This window comes from Raphanus sativus, chromosome 2 (genome assembly GCF_000801105.2).
Source record: "Raphanus sativus cultivar WK10039 chromosome 2, ASM80110v3, whole genome shotgun sequence".
NCBI classification, from domain to species: domain Eukaryota; kingdom Viridiplantae; phylum Streptophyta; class Magnoliopsida; order Brassicales; family Brassicaceae; genus Raphanus; species Raphanus sativus.
Genome location: NC_079512.1, coordinates 1,316,048 through 1,331,039, shown reverse-complemented (window position 1 = coordinate 1,331,039; position 14,992 = coordinate 1,316,048). Strand labels below are relative to the sequence as shown.

The window sequence follows — 14,992 nt, the reverse complement described above, 5'->3', positions numbered from 1 at the left end:
TAGAGGTACAGAACCGACACGTCTCAAACCAAACCAAGTTCTATGTAATTGTTTCTTTTCTGCACTTTGTTTCAGTTGATAATAAGAAGAGAATAGGTATTCCTTGTATATAGGAAACCATCTCCTCCACTTTCCCTTAATTCCCATGTTCAAAGGAGTTATGACTCCACTCTTTGTTTCTGTATCTTCTCTATTTAAATGAATGAAAAAAAAAGCCAAAAAGAGGCAATCTTAATTGCCCAAAAGTAAAGTTTTATTGTTCTTATTATACTCTGTTCTAAAGATTTAAAGAAGTTCATTGCTATCACAAGTACACAAGCACCCCTTTCAACAGCGAGGCCCTCTACCAAATAATTTATCGTTGTTGTTTTTCATATTCAGTACTTGAAAAATGCTAATAGATAGACAACAGATTTTTCTGTTGTTTATTTGAATTTAGCTTCTTTTTTTTTTTTTTTTTTTTTAGCTTATTATCTTTAATAGTTTTGTAATATCATTACATTAATAAATATCTGGTCGGCATGGATCCTCATATGGTGGAGAGGTCTGACCTAGAGATGTTTAAATGGATTCAAAACCCGGGCTCCAATGGACTTAGTATAAACGGCCTGACCCGTGGCCCTTTTGTTATCATGCAAAAATAAACGGGTTTATACGGGTCAATCCGTTTCAGCCCGTTTTGTTAGCGGGCATACCCATTAAACAAATTGGTACTTGTTTAAACCTGTTTATGATTTTTTTTAATTTTTATTTAAAACGAATTTAAAGATACTTAAAAAAACTCATAATTTTTTTATAATTTGTGTATTTTAAAACAGAATAATTATATTATATTTAGTTTGTGTTTCCTTTCACCCTAGACATTATTTGCGAAGTGATTTGCCACATGTCTTCTCTACAATCGTTTTCACAAAAAAAAATTGTGAAGTGGCTATTAAGATTGATGACATGACATATGGTTAAATATGACATGGAAAATTACATTTAATGCTGATATATATTTTTAGAAATCTTTATAAAATATGGCAATAACTCATATATTACATTTAATATTGATTTCTATTTTGGTAAACTTTGTAGAATATGGTAATAACTCATAAGTCATCACTAAAATAAATATATTCAAATATGATATTTTGAATTTCGAAATATTATATAATTTTACTTTTACAATTATAAAATTTTTATTATCTAAAATTTTCTAAATTTTCTGAATTTAAAAAAAAATAAATCGTAATATCATTAGTTTCTTTTAGATATCTACAAATTATGTAAATATTATTTAGTTTTAATTTTCGATTACTATACAATTTTATATGATTTTTAGTAATTTTGTACAAGTTGATTTAATACATTTAACCAAATGAAATAAATAATTTTTTTATCTAAGATTTTAACTTTATATATATTCTTAAATATAATTTAAGATAAAAATATTTTCTCTTAATGTTATGCTTAATTAATAATATTTATCTTAATTATTGATAAAAATAATAAAATATATAATATTAATAAATTATATTTTAAAATATAAAATTTAACTTTCAAAAAATTCATCACTACACATGGTGCAGGAAAACACTTCGATTAATAATTGTGACATGTCTACTAAAATTGATGAGATGTCTTAAAGATTAATATAACATAGAAAATTATATTTAATGTTAATTTATATTTTTGGTAAACTTTTTAAAATATGGTAATAACTCATATATTACATTTATTGTCGATTTATATTTTTGGACTTTTTAAAAATATGATAATAACTCATAAATCATCATTAAAATAAATATATTCAATTATGGCATTTCAAATTTCTAAATATCGTTTTTTTGTCAATTCGAAATATCGTTTAAATTAAAGTAATTCAAAAATATATACATATTTTTAGAAAATTATAAAAATTAAATCATAAAATCAAATTAAATCGTAAAATCATTAGTTTCTTATATATATCTACATATTTTATAAATAGTTTTAATTTTAATTTTTGACAATTATGAAATTTTACATATTTATTTAACATATTTAATTAAAATAAATAGATAGAAAAATCTACCTAAGATTATAATTTTAAATATATACATGCACATTCTTAAATATAATTCAAAATAAATAAAATTGTTTTTATCTTAATTTTAGTGTTTAGTTAAATCAAATTTTTATTAAAATATTGATAAGAAAAAGAAAATTTATAATATTAATAAAATAATTTAGATAATTCTATAAGATAATAATATTTATAGAATATAAAAGATTGATTATACATAAACGAAATTTATTTGTATTTTCTTTCATATTTTTCCAAAAACATAAGAAAAAACAGAAAATATCTATCAAATTTCAAAATATAGACTTATATATTTTATCAAAAACATATATAAATTATACATAAATATATTTATGAACCTAAGGAAAACTAAAAAAAATGCAATTAGCAAAATCGTTTTATTTTAGTCTAATTATAATCAAAACATTATGATTAAAAAATGATATAGCCCAATATACCAAATGCAAGTAATGAAATCAATCAAAATATGAACAACTAAATCAACCAATTTTTATGATGTATCTATTTTGCATTTATTCATATACGTGAATAAATTTTCAATATTTTACAAGATATATCAAATTATACAAAATTTTATAAAATATATTTACAAATATAAGAGGATAAACTGAATTACCTACTAATACGATAATTTTAGCCTAATGAAAAAAATCATCATTAATTTAACCGTCTATATACAACTCAAAATTGAAAAAAAAAGTTGAAATAATACAAAATATCATACTTAAAACATAAAGATATTTAATACAATTTTTTTATACATACAAATAAAAAATTACTTAAAACATATAAACAAACAAAGTAAAGTACTTATTTGTAAATATTTATTCCCGTGCATGAGCACGGGAGAATCACCTAGTTTTTAAGTATATTATAGTTATGTTTAAAACCTATTAGAATTTGTTGATATTTTCTGATATTAATATTTAACAAAACTTCTGCCCAAAAAAGTTATTTAACAAAAAATTGCTATAGTCTGCATTTCTATTTTTATAAAGTTTTGAAATCAAATAAAAAGCTATTAGAACTATATTAAAATATGACAAAAGGTTATTGACAAAAAACTAAAATTCTAAAAAAAAAGGGCCTACACGGACAGTACCAAACTAAACGAGTTTATAACTAAATGAGCCTAAACGGACATGTAGATAAACGGGCTTAAAATTGCAGGGTCTAAACGGGCGGAATCTTAAACGGGCAGGGCCCAAACCTTTTGTCACTTACTTGAAAAACTTGGTATACGTAGCTACTGATTCCCTTTCTCCATAACGATCGTTGATCGATCAAACATCTCCAATTCTCATTAGTGGCATCGTTTCGCCTTTATTCCTCTGAAATTATTTATAATACTCTTCTTAGGAGTTTAATCTCAATCAAAACTCTTTGTGCTCTAATGATGAGGATGGAAACTTATATTATGAGTGCTAAGAATCGTTCGGCACTGATTTTGGCGTTAACTACTATACCAGAATCTACGCCAATTTGATAATAACCTATGTCGCAATGACTCTCTGAGAGAGAGAGAGAGAGAGAGAGAGAGGTGCTTATCCTTTTCTTTGAGAGATATGATCAAATACTTTTGTCCTTTGTTAAATATCTCAGTTGTGTGGATCTGAATCTTTCACTACTTTGTTTTTGTTAATCCTAAGTAGACTGATGATTCCAATATTTTACTATCCACTCTATTGTTATTTCAATTCATTTTTCTTAGTTTTTTATGCGTTTGGCATTACTTCTATTCATATTTAATTAAATTATTAATTTTTAACACAGAAAGATGAATAGAACTTGGGTTTGATCCAACCCAAAACAGTCAAGAACATCAACAACAAACTAAACAAACCTTTAGGCATAATTTTGAATGCGTCTTGTTAAAAAGACAAAAGAAACTGCATGTGAATCATATAGACAAAACGAAACAAATATTGTTAAAATTGATTTTGATTTGAACACAGCGATATTAAATTTTTGTTGGAATGATGATTTGGACTGAAGGTATGACTATTAGAGTGTTTGTTAGCGTACCAACAGGAAAGCATGCTTTTTCGGAACTAAATAGATCTGTGTTTTTTCTTTTGTAACCAAATAAATAAAAATTTCTTTTGAAGAAAAAGTTCGAACAAAAATTTTAAATGGGGTTTTTTCCGCTGGTTATTAAGTCAAGAAACAAAGTGAACAAACTGTTAGCGCTTGTTTTCTTTTGGTTTTTATTTGGACTAGCCAATTTGGGCTTGTTGTATTTTGGCTTGGTTATGGGCTTTGTCCCTATTAATTAAAAAAATCTTCAGAGGGAAAAAAAAAAGTCAAGAAACAAAGTGAACAAACAAAGACCCAGCAATGTCAGACAACAAATTTTAATTCTAGACAAGCATTCATTAATTATTTTGTACGAGGTTATAAACATATATATGTATAGGAAGTAAGAAGAAGAAGTCCATTGTAGAGAGCATATAATGTGGCTAAGACGTTCTCTGTCTCCGACTTCTTCTAAGTCCCTGAAACAAACATTGAACCAACAAATAACTTCAGCTCTAAGATTTCAACAACAATCTGAATTCTATTAACTGTTATGATAATTCAGCATATTGACATTACAAGAGGATTTTTTTTCACTGTAGGAGAAGAAGGCTTACAATGTTGTCACTTGTGTTGGTTACTTCTGAGACTGATTCTTCTCCTGCTAAAAACAAATACATAACCAACTTAATGCCAACAATTTTGAACATTTCCTATTCACTTATTTGAAAAAGGACTACGTGAATCATTCATGAGGATCACGATGGTTAACGGAACCGTCGTATGTTTATGTTCCCACCAGATGAATGATCCTCAATTACCTCAACTCGACAACTGAAGTAGCGTAAAGCAAAATTAAACAAGAGCAAAGCATAAGTTTGAGGAGTTTGTAACAATTTACCAGCTATAGGTTTCACTTTGGTAGGCAATTTTTTCTTCTGCTGCTTCGTTTTAACTTCAGGGACGCTGCAGAAAGCAGAGTATCTCGCCAGTCATTAACAGATGACACGGGAAAAAAAGCAATAAGCAAATTTTAATGAAAGTACGGTTGATTGTAACTCACCGTGAGCCAAAAGATTCTGTCTCCTTTCCCAATATTTCCTGAATAACAAAAAAAAAGAAAAAAGAAAAGGCCAAACATAAATAAATGCTATACTATTGTACTTGTGACAAGTTCATTGTTGGATTCCAAGATGTTAGCACTTGAATGATGAATTATATAGCATACCTGTTGCCCCATGGATTCATGGCTCAGGGTCTCCCAACTCTCGCTGTCTAAGCAAACCAATTCAACATCCCCATTATCAAAAGCAATCTGCATCAAAGCAAATACAGAAGCTCCGTGGCATTTACTACAAATAGGCCAAGAAAATAGGGAAAAGGAAAAAGCCATGCAAAGATGTATATCCTCTATTACCTTGTGGGAGTTGCTTTTAGAATTAAACCTTTCAACAGTGCCGTGATGGAAGCTGGTTAAAAAAATGACCAAAACAAATTACGGAAACTCCAACATCATATAATTGTTCGACTGTCTATAAGAATAACTTCTACCTTCCATCAGCGGGGGAGAGTAATTTAATCCGCTGCCCAATGATAGATTCGCCGTGGTTGCTGGTATCCTGTGACAATCATTAACCAGTATCACAGGAAGATAAACAATAATTATATAAAGATCCAACATATAACTTATGAATTTACCTTTAGCGTAGATACTGCCCCGGAGGGTTTGGAAGATGTAACGTTATTGCTAACGCTTGCTCCAACACTCTTCTTTGAACAAGTACTGTGTCTCTCTAGCGTCTTTTTAGGAATTTCCGACTCAACTGTTCTCAAAGATACGACGGAATCACGAGAAATATTCTCTCCTCCTCCTACGGTTTTACACTTCTTGGAAGTCGTTGTTCTTTTTTCAGGCAACACCGCATGAGTCCGCTTTTTGCTACACCTAGTGTTGTTTTTGCTGGCTTCGGTTGAACCAGTCATTGAGGTTTCGATTTGATTGCCCACTAATAGAGGCAAATCTCTATCCTCCAAAACAATTGCTGGCGTATCTTCTTGACAGCTCTGATCATGCTTGGAAAGAGTTCAAGTTGGCAGAAAAAGGATCAGGAATCAAAGCATTATACAAGTAAAATCGGAAAAAGGACGGTAAGAAGATATACTAGAGAGATCTGTGATCGGAATGTGTGAACTACTCTTTCCATGAAACTTTGTTCCAAAGCATTTCGAGTATGAGACTTGGCCTTGTTCTGCAGAGCGCATTCTCAGAATGATAAAAATGTTAGTTAATGTAACAAGTTGAGCAGTATTGACGCAAGCAAGGACTTGCCTGGCTATCTGACATGCTAGGGGGGCTTAGTTTGTACAGGGATGATGGTAGCAACATTGACCGTGGAGCTTGTGGGGAAGTGGCGGCAATACATTTTGATGTGTTGACAGCTGAATCACCAATATTAGCTAGAATATGCAGCCTCTGCAGTGCAAGCATAACCATATTATGCCTACGTATAGTAAAGAAGCATATGTTTATTCAGTGCTATCACGTCACACTTACAGGAGTTTTACAAGCATCAACAGCATCTTCAGCTCTTTTAATTGCACGTAGAATAGAAAACAAGATAGGGACTGTTTCCTTGTTACTAAGTAGCACTTGTAAGACCGACAACAGAGGGCTGCAAAAAGGAAGATGTAAGAAACAAAAATTCAAACAGACACCAATTAGCGACAATAATAGAAACTTAGCTATTACCCACAAAACCGAGCATATACATGCTCATCCACGCAGTCTTCTGAAGGGAAATCCGGGTCATGTGCAAGAACATGGATCAGGAACACTATCATGTAAGCTGGACAATCAGTGAGTGATTCACGTTGATCTACATCCCGACCTGCCCGAGCTTCTCTTGTAGCATTTCTGATGAATCCATTGATGTATCTAAGTGACTGAACAAAAGCGGCCAAAATCATCAGAAAACCTAGTGTTAAAACAACTGAAATATCCCCCATCTTAGAATGAGAAGTATTAGCAACTTACATCATTTTGCAGATCTCTGCAGGGACCAGACACGGAAAACGAAAAAGCACATGCGTATCTTCTGGGTATCATATTTTCCATCAACAGCTTGTGTAATTTGGTGAGAAAAGTCCTTGTAATAAAAGCATTGGAGTCCTGACAGAAAACAAAGGCAAATGATAAGAAAGACAATCAAGTGCACCATAAACTCACCAAACTAATCCAACTTTCTGAACATAGATATCTAGTACAAGAGACCAAAAGAAGCAATTACAAGTCAGACAGCACTAACTGCCATTAAATGGTTAACTCTATATTAGTAACATCCTTTCTTCAGGAACAAATGGCCATAAACCAAGCCAATTCCATTAGAGCAACTTATGGATATGTCACATATGCAAAGGTAGATACTCTCATAAGTTACGAAATGCAGGATCCATTACGTGGTCATGTAAAAGTCAACTCATGGCTTGCCATCACTTAACACAAAAACTTGAAGAAAAAAAAGCAGCTAGGATAATATTCAAGAATCTTTTAAAAATGTTTGGTATGAAAGCCTTTTACCTTTCCCATCGATATGGTAAGACGAAAAAGTTCAGGGGAAATATGAAGGTCCCATTTCCTTGAAAGCAATAAAACAGCTTTAGCAGCAGCCAGTCTAACATTAGCTCCCGTATCATCGCTACAAATTTCAAGAGCAAGTAAGGGACCTTACATCATATGAGAAGGCAACAAGGATAAGGAATTTGCCAAAAGAACATACCATGATTTGATGCCATCGAATCCTTGTGATCTTAGTGTTTTCTTCAAAACGTTCAACAAGTCATCGATTTTCCTTGCGACTTTACCATGACGAGGCAAGGAACTCTTCACAAGTGTTTTGAGCCCATATATCTGCGAAAGACAACATGTCAAAACTGAAAATGCGTAATCCTCGTAAGCCAGTTTTGAGAACTTTCATTGAACTCATGCCACAATAAAATCTTAAAATCTCAAGGCCTATATTTCTTTGTCTAGCTAATAAACATTCTTAACGATAATGTGATTCCCATGCGGCAGCACTATTCCTAAAAATTCTGCAATAAAGCATAAAAGGCTGAACTTCTTGCTGAGTACTCATATAACCAGAACATGTTGAGGACAAGCATTACCAACAGCCTACTTGTTTCACGTTGTAATTGCATGTTAAAGACCTAAACTTTCTAAGAAAAAAATAAAGGAAAGCACAAGTGTTTCTTTCTCCAGCACTTGCCTTTAGCTTGCAAGAGTTACAGCAACCAGAAGACTGATCACAAGGAGGCTGATTGTCAGATGGTTCATCCTGTGAATATTACCAGCAACAATTAGAAAAAAACAAGAAAATAATGAACCAGCTGAATACAAGAATATAGCAACTCTTGCTACTTACTTGAAAAACTTGGTATACGTAGCTACTGATATCTTCATATATGTTGTCAAAAGCCGAGACAGAATATTGCCCAACACATGCCAAAGATTGCAGAGTTGTTGGAATATTCCGTCCACGCAGCAAAGAATCTCTGAGCTTCTGAGTACAAGGAAAACAAAACAATCAATGGAAACAATAACTTTCTCTAGAAAGTAAAACTATCACTAAAAGGTACAAAGGTGAAAGATATCTGCATAAAATAGGCTATCTAATATATCAAAGCTATGTTCCCTACAATCTTCGTCACATGATCACTTACAAACTCCACTTAAGCCAAGAGCTAACTCCGGAGAACATAAAACACAATAAAGTCATACGCTAAGAATCTTCCAAAGCTAGTTACATAATATTCACATAAATGCCTTCAATCTAAGAAATCGATATGTAATCAAGTAATGTAGAGTGAAAGAAATAAACGCAGGTTGCAGAAAAAATAACCTTGCATAGCTTGGAAACGACAGATTTTTCAGATGATCCCGCCAACGAAGCAATGGCAGAAACAGCATGTTTTGCCTGGGAACGAGTACCCTCCAGACACATATTCTCCAGAACAGGGGAATAGTCACTGCGAAAGTAAACCCATGTCTAAAGTATGTCCAGGTGTCACTAGTCCATACATAGAATAGTAGTTGTCTAGGTATGCTAATTTACATAAGCCATATTCAAGAGGAAAAAAGTATATAAAACGAACCCAAAGCATCTAATAAATTTATAAATATTAATTATTGTTTAGAAAAATAGACTATATAACGTGCCTACACCTGAAATTTTGTATTCAGAATGTTCATTGTATATTGCCGTATAACAGTCTTCTTCAATTAATTTTCCATCAGAGAACTTCTATTAGTTATGGGTGTAGTACACTATCAGAGTACATAATGAAAAACAGGCAGAACAACTAAGCCCAATTGCTTGATAAGTTTATGTTATATATCAGCACACCATATTTGCAGTGCGGGGTAAATGGAACACTAATGTCTGTAAATCAGGTCTCAGAAAGTAGACTTTGAAAACTTGCGCTACAAAGACGTACAATAAATCTTTAGTTCGATCAAACAATTGGTTATCAAGTTAGCTTTTTTAAAAAATTTGTGCATGAGTCGTAAACAAACTCAGTAGAATATGCCACGTTACACATTTCTCTAGCAGCACCAAAATTATATCCAACTAGGTGAACATATCATAAGATATCATAAAGCAGTGCAGTAAGATAGTAGCTCTAGCATTCCAGATAGTACTTGAATGCTACTTAAAATGGTAACTTAATCTAAACCCATTGCAAGTCAAATAGTGCTGGATGGGTTACCTGAAATTGGCAGAAATATAAGGAGCTGCCTTTGACAAAGCTTCCATTAGCTCGTCAGCGACTGAATCATTGTCCTCTAACAGCTCCAAAAACTGATTTTCTGAACCTCTCAGGTAAGAAGGGAACATGTTGAGGATTACCTAATTTAGGAAATCAGTAACTGTGTCTCAGTTTTATATCCGAAGTCGATTTAAGCATAACACTAATGTATACTTAAGAACGACGATGCTCATAAAATAAATTTTAAACATTTATGGATTATGGAAGATTAGTGCACAACAGAACACCTTAAATGAACAAAGGACAGATTTCAAACTTAATGGATTATGGCAGCATGTTTCTCTACATTTGTTCTTACCAGAAGAAGTTTGATGAAAGGAGCCTTCAACTGCGTGTCAGCAGAGGTGCCGCTAGAAAGCTGATCCAGCAGATACCGAACATGCTCTGAGCTAAATATAGTAGGCGCACATTTTGTAGAAAGTATGCGCAGGAAATCGAAAAGTTGATGATTAGCACCAATTCTCTCGAGAAACTTCTCCTGAAAAAAATTAAGTAAGAATAAAGAACAAATATGTAGTGAAGTTGAATATATCTACTATGCACATTCAAGGGTTTATCTATTTTGCTTCATTCTGAATACCAATGCCTTTCCTGAATAATATACTAAAGTAAGTCAAGAATAAAAATGAGTAGAATATTCACGATATTATAGATGTTTCAGAGAAAAAAGAGAAACCCTTACGAATTGTGAAATGAATTTAACATAAATTACGCATAAGTAAATCATCATAAAAGTTTGGACTTACTCTAATAGTCTGGGCTTTTGTCAATGTCAGTTCATCCAGCAGTAGACTTAAGGCATCAAAAATTGATGTGTCGTCCATTTGGTCCAACTTGTGAAAGAAATCTTCTGCCTTAGAGGCGTCTGGAAAGCAAGCTGAAAGCTTTACAAAATAGCTTTTCTGTTTTCTTTTCACTTCTTCTACATTTTGATCCTGAAGCAAGCATCAGATTAAACTAATAAAGTGAGCAACATAAGGTTTGCGAAGCACTCAGGATCTGTGAGCACCAGACTTTAAGAGGGAAATACGACCTTAGCCTCCCTCCAGAGAGTCAGGCAATGCCGCAATTCACTTTGAAACCTGGAAACATACTGAGTGAATAACAAGAAAGCCGTTTAACTTATATTTGATGGTGAATTCGTATGACTACCTTCTTTTCTGGGATAAAATTGAATTGAGTGACTTCAAGTGAATATGGTTCATGACGACAAAACATTGAACCCAGTGCCGCATCCTCTCCTCAACTGGAAGAAGGCGAGGAAAAAGATCATCGGATAGCACAAGTTCCACACTGTGGGACCTAAGTAATTCACAGAAATCTATTAGTTTGTCAGAAATATTTCATTTAAAAAAAAGAGCAATTCAAGGATGGTTTGGTAAATTATCCTACCATGATTCTTTACAATCTTTATCGCAGCAAAGCAACAAGATTTTGCATGGGATTTGCTCAAAATGATCATTTATTGTCATAAATCCTTTTGAACACTTGTCACAGTAATCTTGATACACTTTTGACAGCTGCTGCATAGCCTTCTTCCTAACAGATATCTTTTTCAAACAAAAGCACAATATACAATAAGGTGGTGAATAATCTTGAAACAGAATAGCTCCTTAGTAACGCTTCATATATTTTAACGTAGAATACCTTCTTATCCCGAAGTCTCTCAGTGGCCTCAGAAATCAGATTCAAAGGAACATACTTCATATTCGACTTCATTAAATCACAAGCAACAAGCAAAGCCTGTGTTCTAACCCTATCATCAAAATCTAATAGACGCTCTTGAACGGCAGCTGAGACATGGAAAAGTCAAGGAATGACACCAGGATTATTAGAAGAGAGATAGAAATAAAGAACCAAGGCAAAAAGAGAAAGTGCTATATGAAAATTACTGAGAACTCCGGATGCTTTATTCCCAGAGGGATTCGCCAAGTAACACTGCTTCCCACATTTTAGTGCAGCCATTCTGACTTCTGCTGATTTATCTGAGAATCTTCTCAAGAACTCTACAAAAAGATCTCGGTATATCTCCCCGGAACAGTGGTTAGGCTGTGCAAAAATCCTTCCAGCTAAGTTCAGAGCTTTTATTCGCACATCAACCTGATCAGTCTGCAGAAAGAAAATAACAACCCTGGTGAATACCCAAACGAACAAACAGGGATATAAACACTAATTAAAAACAAAAGCAGTCTACACCTTCCTAAAAAACACGAGTTAACCAAATTCATAGAAAAGTAAGATCACACGGTTATTAGAGCGAAAATGTATAATAAATACCAGTAGTTCCTGGGTCAAGTTCGGGATAACTGCTAGCAGTATCTGTGGAGCATTTAAGGAGATCATGAATATGATTTCGTGATACGAATCTTTGAGATTGGACTGGATGGAATCTTTCTCCATAAAACAGGATGTTAAGAAACCGCAAATTAACGGCTCAAGCGTGTCGGCGCAGTTTTTAACGAGAGAACTGGCAAGGTTATTAGCAGCAGGAGTCGCATCCTGTAAATACACGATAATAAAAAAAATATACACATCGTCAGATACTTTTGCATATCATAATCGATAGGAAACTAATCTCTGCACACATCCATCCATACCTTTCCATCCTTCACAAGATTTTCAAGAACAACACCGACAAGCGACGAACTTGCCTCTTCTTTCAGAATATCAGTCATTACAGTCAGAATGTCATTAAATAAACTTTGTTGCGCTTGTTGCGTGTTAGCCTTTCGCTGCTGCTGCACTTTAGCATTCTTCTGATGAGCTAAATTCAGTTGATAGTGCTCCCTGCAACGAGTACAGGAAAGAAAAAAAAATGATAATGATTACACCAGAGTAGTCTTGTAGCAGTACAAAAACAAAATGTTTTCATCTCTTACCTCACAACAAAGAAAAACGTGTTAAACATCTCGTGAATTAAGTCATGGCAGTCCACGTCCAGCATTAGCAGACAACACTTACACCGAGAAACTGTCTCCAAGATCTTCGCCCTTCTCGAGAAGTAAGGGCTTACCGTATCAGACAGCTCAGAGAACTCAGCAAGGAAGAGGTTAAATATATCCTGAAAATTAGGATACCAACTGTTAAAAAATAAACAGAAACAAAAAAAGTTTGTTACGGAGGAGTTAAAAAGGAGATGTTCATTACCCTGAGATACTTGTCTTCAAAAGGAGGGTCAGGTGCCAGAATCCGAAAGATCTCACTGACGCAAACGGTGACTAGCAGACTCACGTCGTTGTCACGGTTCTTAAGAAGGTCGTGCTTGATGATGGATTTCTTGAGCGGTCTTAGCTCAGCTTCGAGAAGTTTCAGAGCTTGTTTCTTGCTCACAGCTTCGGTGACTAAAGGCTGATCGATCTGTGACAGTGTAGTAGCAGCTTCCTGCAAAAAAAAAAAAAAGTCACAGATAACATACTAAAATGTATCAGAGTGTTGTTAGCTAACTTACGCCGTAACTGCAACAACTAACTGCTAACATACACCACTTGCTAACATACACTAGCTTACCGACAAAACCCTAAAAAATCGATATCAAAATGTGCAAAGTCAAAACCCTAAAGTCGATTTCGAAAGGAATCGAGCTATTACGGAGGAGCGATGAAATCGAGTTTGATTGGGGAAACAAAAGCCCAGATTCTTCTTACCCGTAGCGATTTCACGAGAGAGCCCTTGTTGGGACGAGAGGACTGGAGCAGACGAGAGCCCATCTCGGAGACGATCTGCGTCGGAGTTTTCTCCATGCTCCGTAACAACGATGGTTTAAAATCGAAAATTAGAACGGAGACGAAACGGATGAAACCTAAGAACGTCGAGAGTGGAGTGGGAATCAAACGGTGAGTATGCGAGGAAGACGGAGGAGGAGAGGGAAGCTTTGGGCGGGAGGGAGGGGAGGGACCCTTTTTCCCTTTTTTTTATTAATTATTATAATATCAGCGTGTCATCATCGGAGACATTGTACAAAATTGTTTGTAAAATGGGCCTATTGGCGGCCCAACTAATTTGTTCGGGTCCAAAACCGGTCGGTTATAATAAGAGCATACTTGTTTGGATCAGAACTTTGGGTATATCCTCCAGTCTATATTCGAGAAGCATGTCTTCTCTACAATTGTTTTCACAAAAAAAATTGTGATGTGGCTATTAAGATTGATGACATGTCATATGGTTAAATATGACATGGACAATTACATTTAATGCTGATATATATTTTTGGAAATCTTTTTAGAATATGGCAATAACTCATATATTACATTTAATATTGATTTATATTTTTGGTAAACTTTGTAGAATATGTTAATAACTCATAAATCATCACTAAAAATAAACATATTCAAATATGATATTTTGAATTTCGAAATATTATATAATTTTACTTTTATATTTATAAAAAAATTTTTATCTAAAATTTTCTAAATTTTCTGAATTAAAAAAAACAATTTAAATCGTAATATCATTAGTTTCTTTTAGATATCTATAAATTATATAAATATTATTTAGTTTTAATTTTTGTTAACTATACAATTTTATACGATTTTTAGTAATTTTGTACAAGTTGATTTAATACATTTAACCTAATGAAATAAATAATTTTTTTAATCTAAGATTTTAACTTTATATATATCATATATATTACTAAATATAATTTAAAATAAAAAAAAATATTTTCTCTTAATTTATGCTTAATTAATGATATTTATATTAATTATTGGTCAAAAATAAAATATATAATATTAATAAATTACAATTTAAAATATAAAATTTAACTTTTAAAAAATTCATCACTATACATGGTATAGGAAAACACCTAGATTAATAATTGTGACATGACTACTAAAATTGTTAGCATGTCTTATAGATTAATATGACATGGTCAATTATATTTAATGTTAAATTATATTTTTGGTAAACGTTTTAAAATATGGTAATAACTCATATATTATATTTATTGTCGATTTATATTTTGGACTTTTTTAAAATGTGGTAATAACTCATAAATCATCACTAAAATAAATATATTTAATTATGGCATTTCAAATTTCGAAATATCATTTAAATTAAAAATATTTCAAATATACATATTTT

The 14,992-nt window shown here is 32.7% G+C and overlaps 1 protein-coding gene across 3 annotated transcripts; it reads right to left on the bottom strand.

Moving 5' to 3' along the window:
- Positions 1 to 4,339: 4,339 nt before the first annotated feature.
- LOC108840547 (sister chromatid cohesion protein PDS5 homolog B) lies at positions 4,340 to 13,816 on the bottom strand. 3 transcript variants are annotated; one of them, XR_008938636.1, is made up of 32 exons: positions 13,558 to 13,816; positions 13,061 to 13,294; positions 12,793 to 12,974; positions 12,511 to 12,700; positions 12,191 to 12,412; positions 11,806 to 12,022; positions 11,561 to 11,706; positions 11,306 to 11,463; positions 11,066 to 11,215; positions 10,947 to 10,995; positions 10,660 to 10,848; positions 10,212 to 10,391; positions 9,854 to 9,993; positions 8,986 to 9,112; positions 8,509 to 8,646; positions 8,353 to 8,421; positions 7,864 to 7,994; positions 7,665 to 7,782; positions 7,122 to 7,256; positions 6,837 to 7,030; positions 6,642 to 6,759; positions 6,417 to 6,560; positions 6,250 to 6,336; positions 5,786 to 6,160; positions 5,639 to 5,706; positions 5,505 to 5,556; positions 5,316 to 5,402; positions 5,151 to 5,188; positions 4,989 to 5,053; positions 4,828 to 4,921; positions 4,705 to 4,748; positions 4,340 to 4,566 (listed from the first exon to the last, which is right to left on the bottom strand). XR_008938636.1 is itself a non-coding variant. In XM_018613385.2 (31 exons), exons 1-31 carry the CDS (start codon positions 13,651 to 13,653, stop codon positions 4,531 to 4,533), a joined length of 4,182 nt encoding a protein of 1,393 aa, XP_018468887.1. In that variant the 5' UTR covers positions 13,654 to 13,816; the 3' UTR covers positions 4,340 to 4,530. The 3 variants fall into 3 exon arrangements, 2 of the variants coding, with proteins under 2 accessions (XP_018468887.1, XP_018468888.1); XM_018613385.2 differs by lacking the exon at positions 4,828 to 4,921 and having other exon boundaries at positions 4,705 to 4,751; XM_018613386.2 differs by lacking the exon at positions 4,828 to 4,921.
- Between the last annotated feature and the right edge of the window lie 1,176 nt (positions 13,817 to 14,992).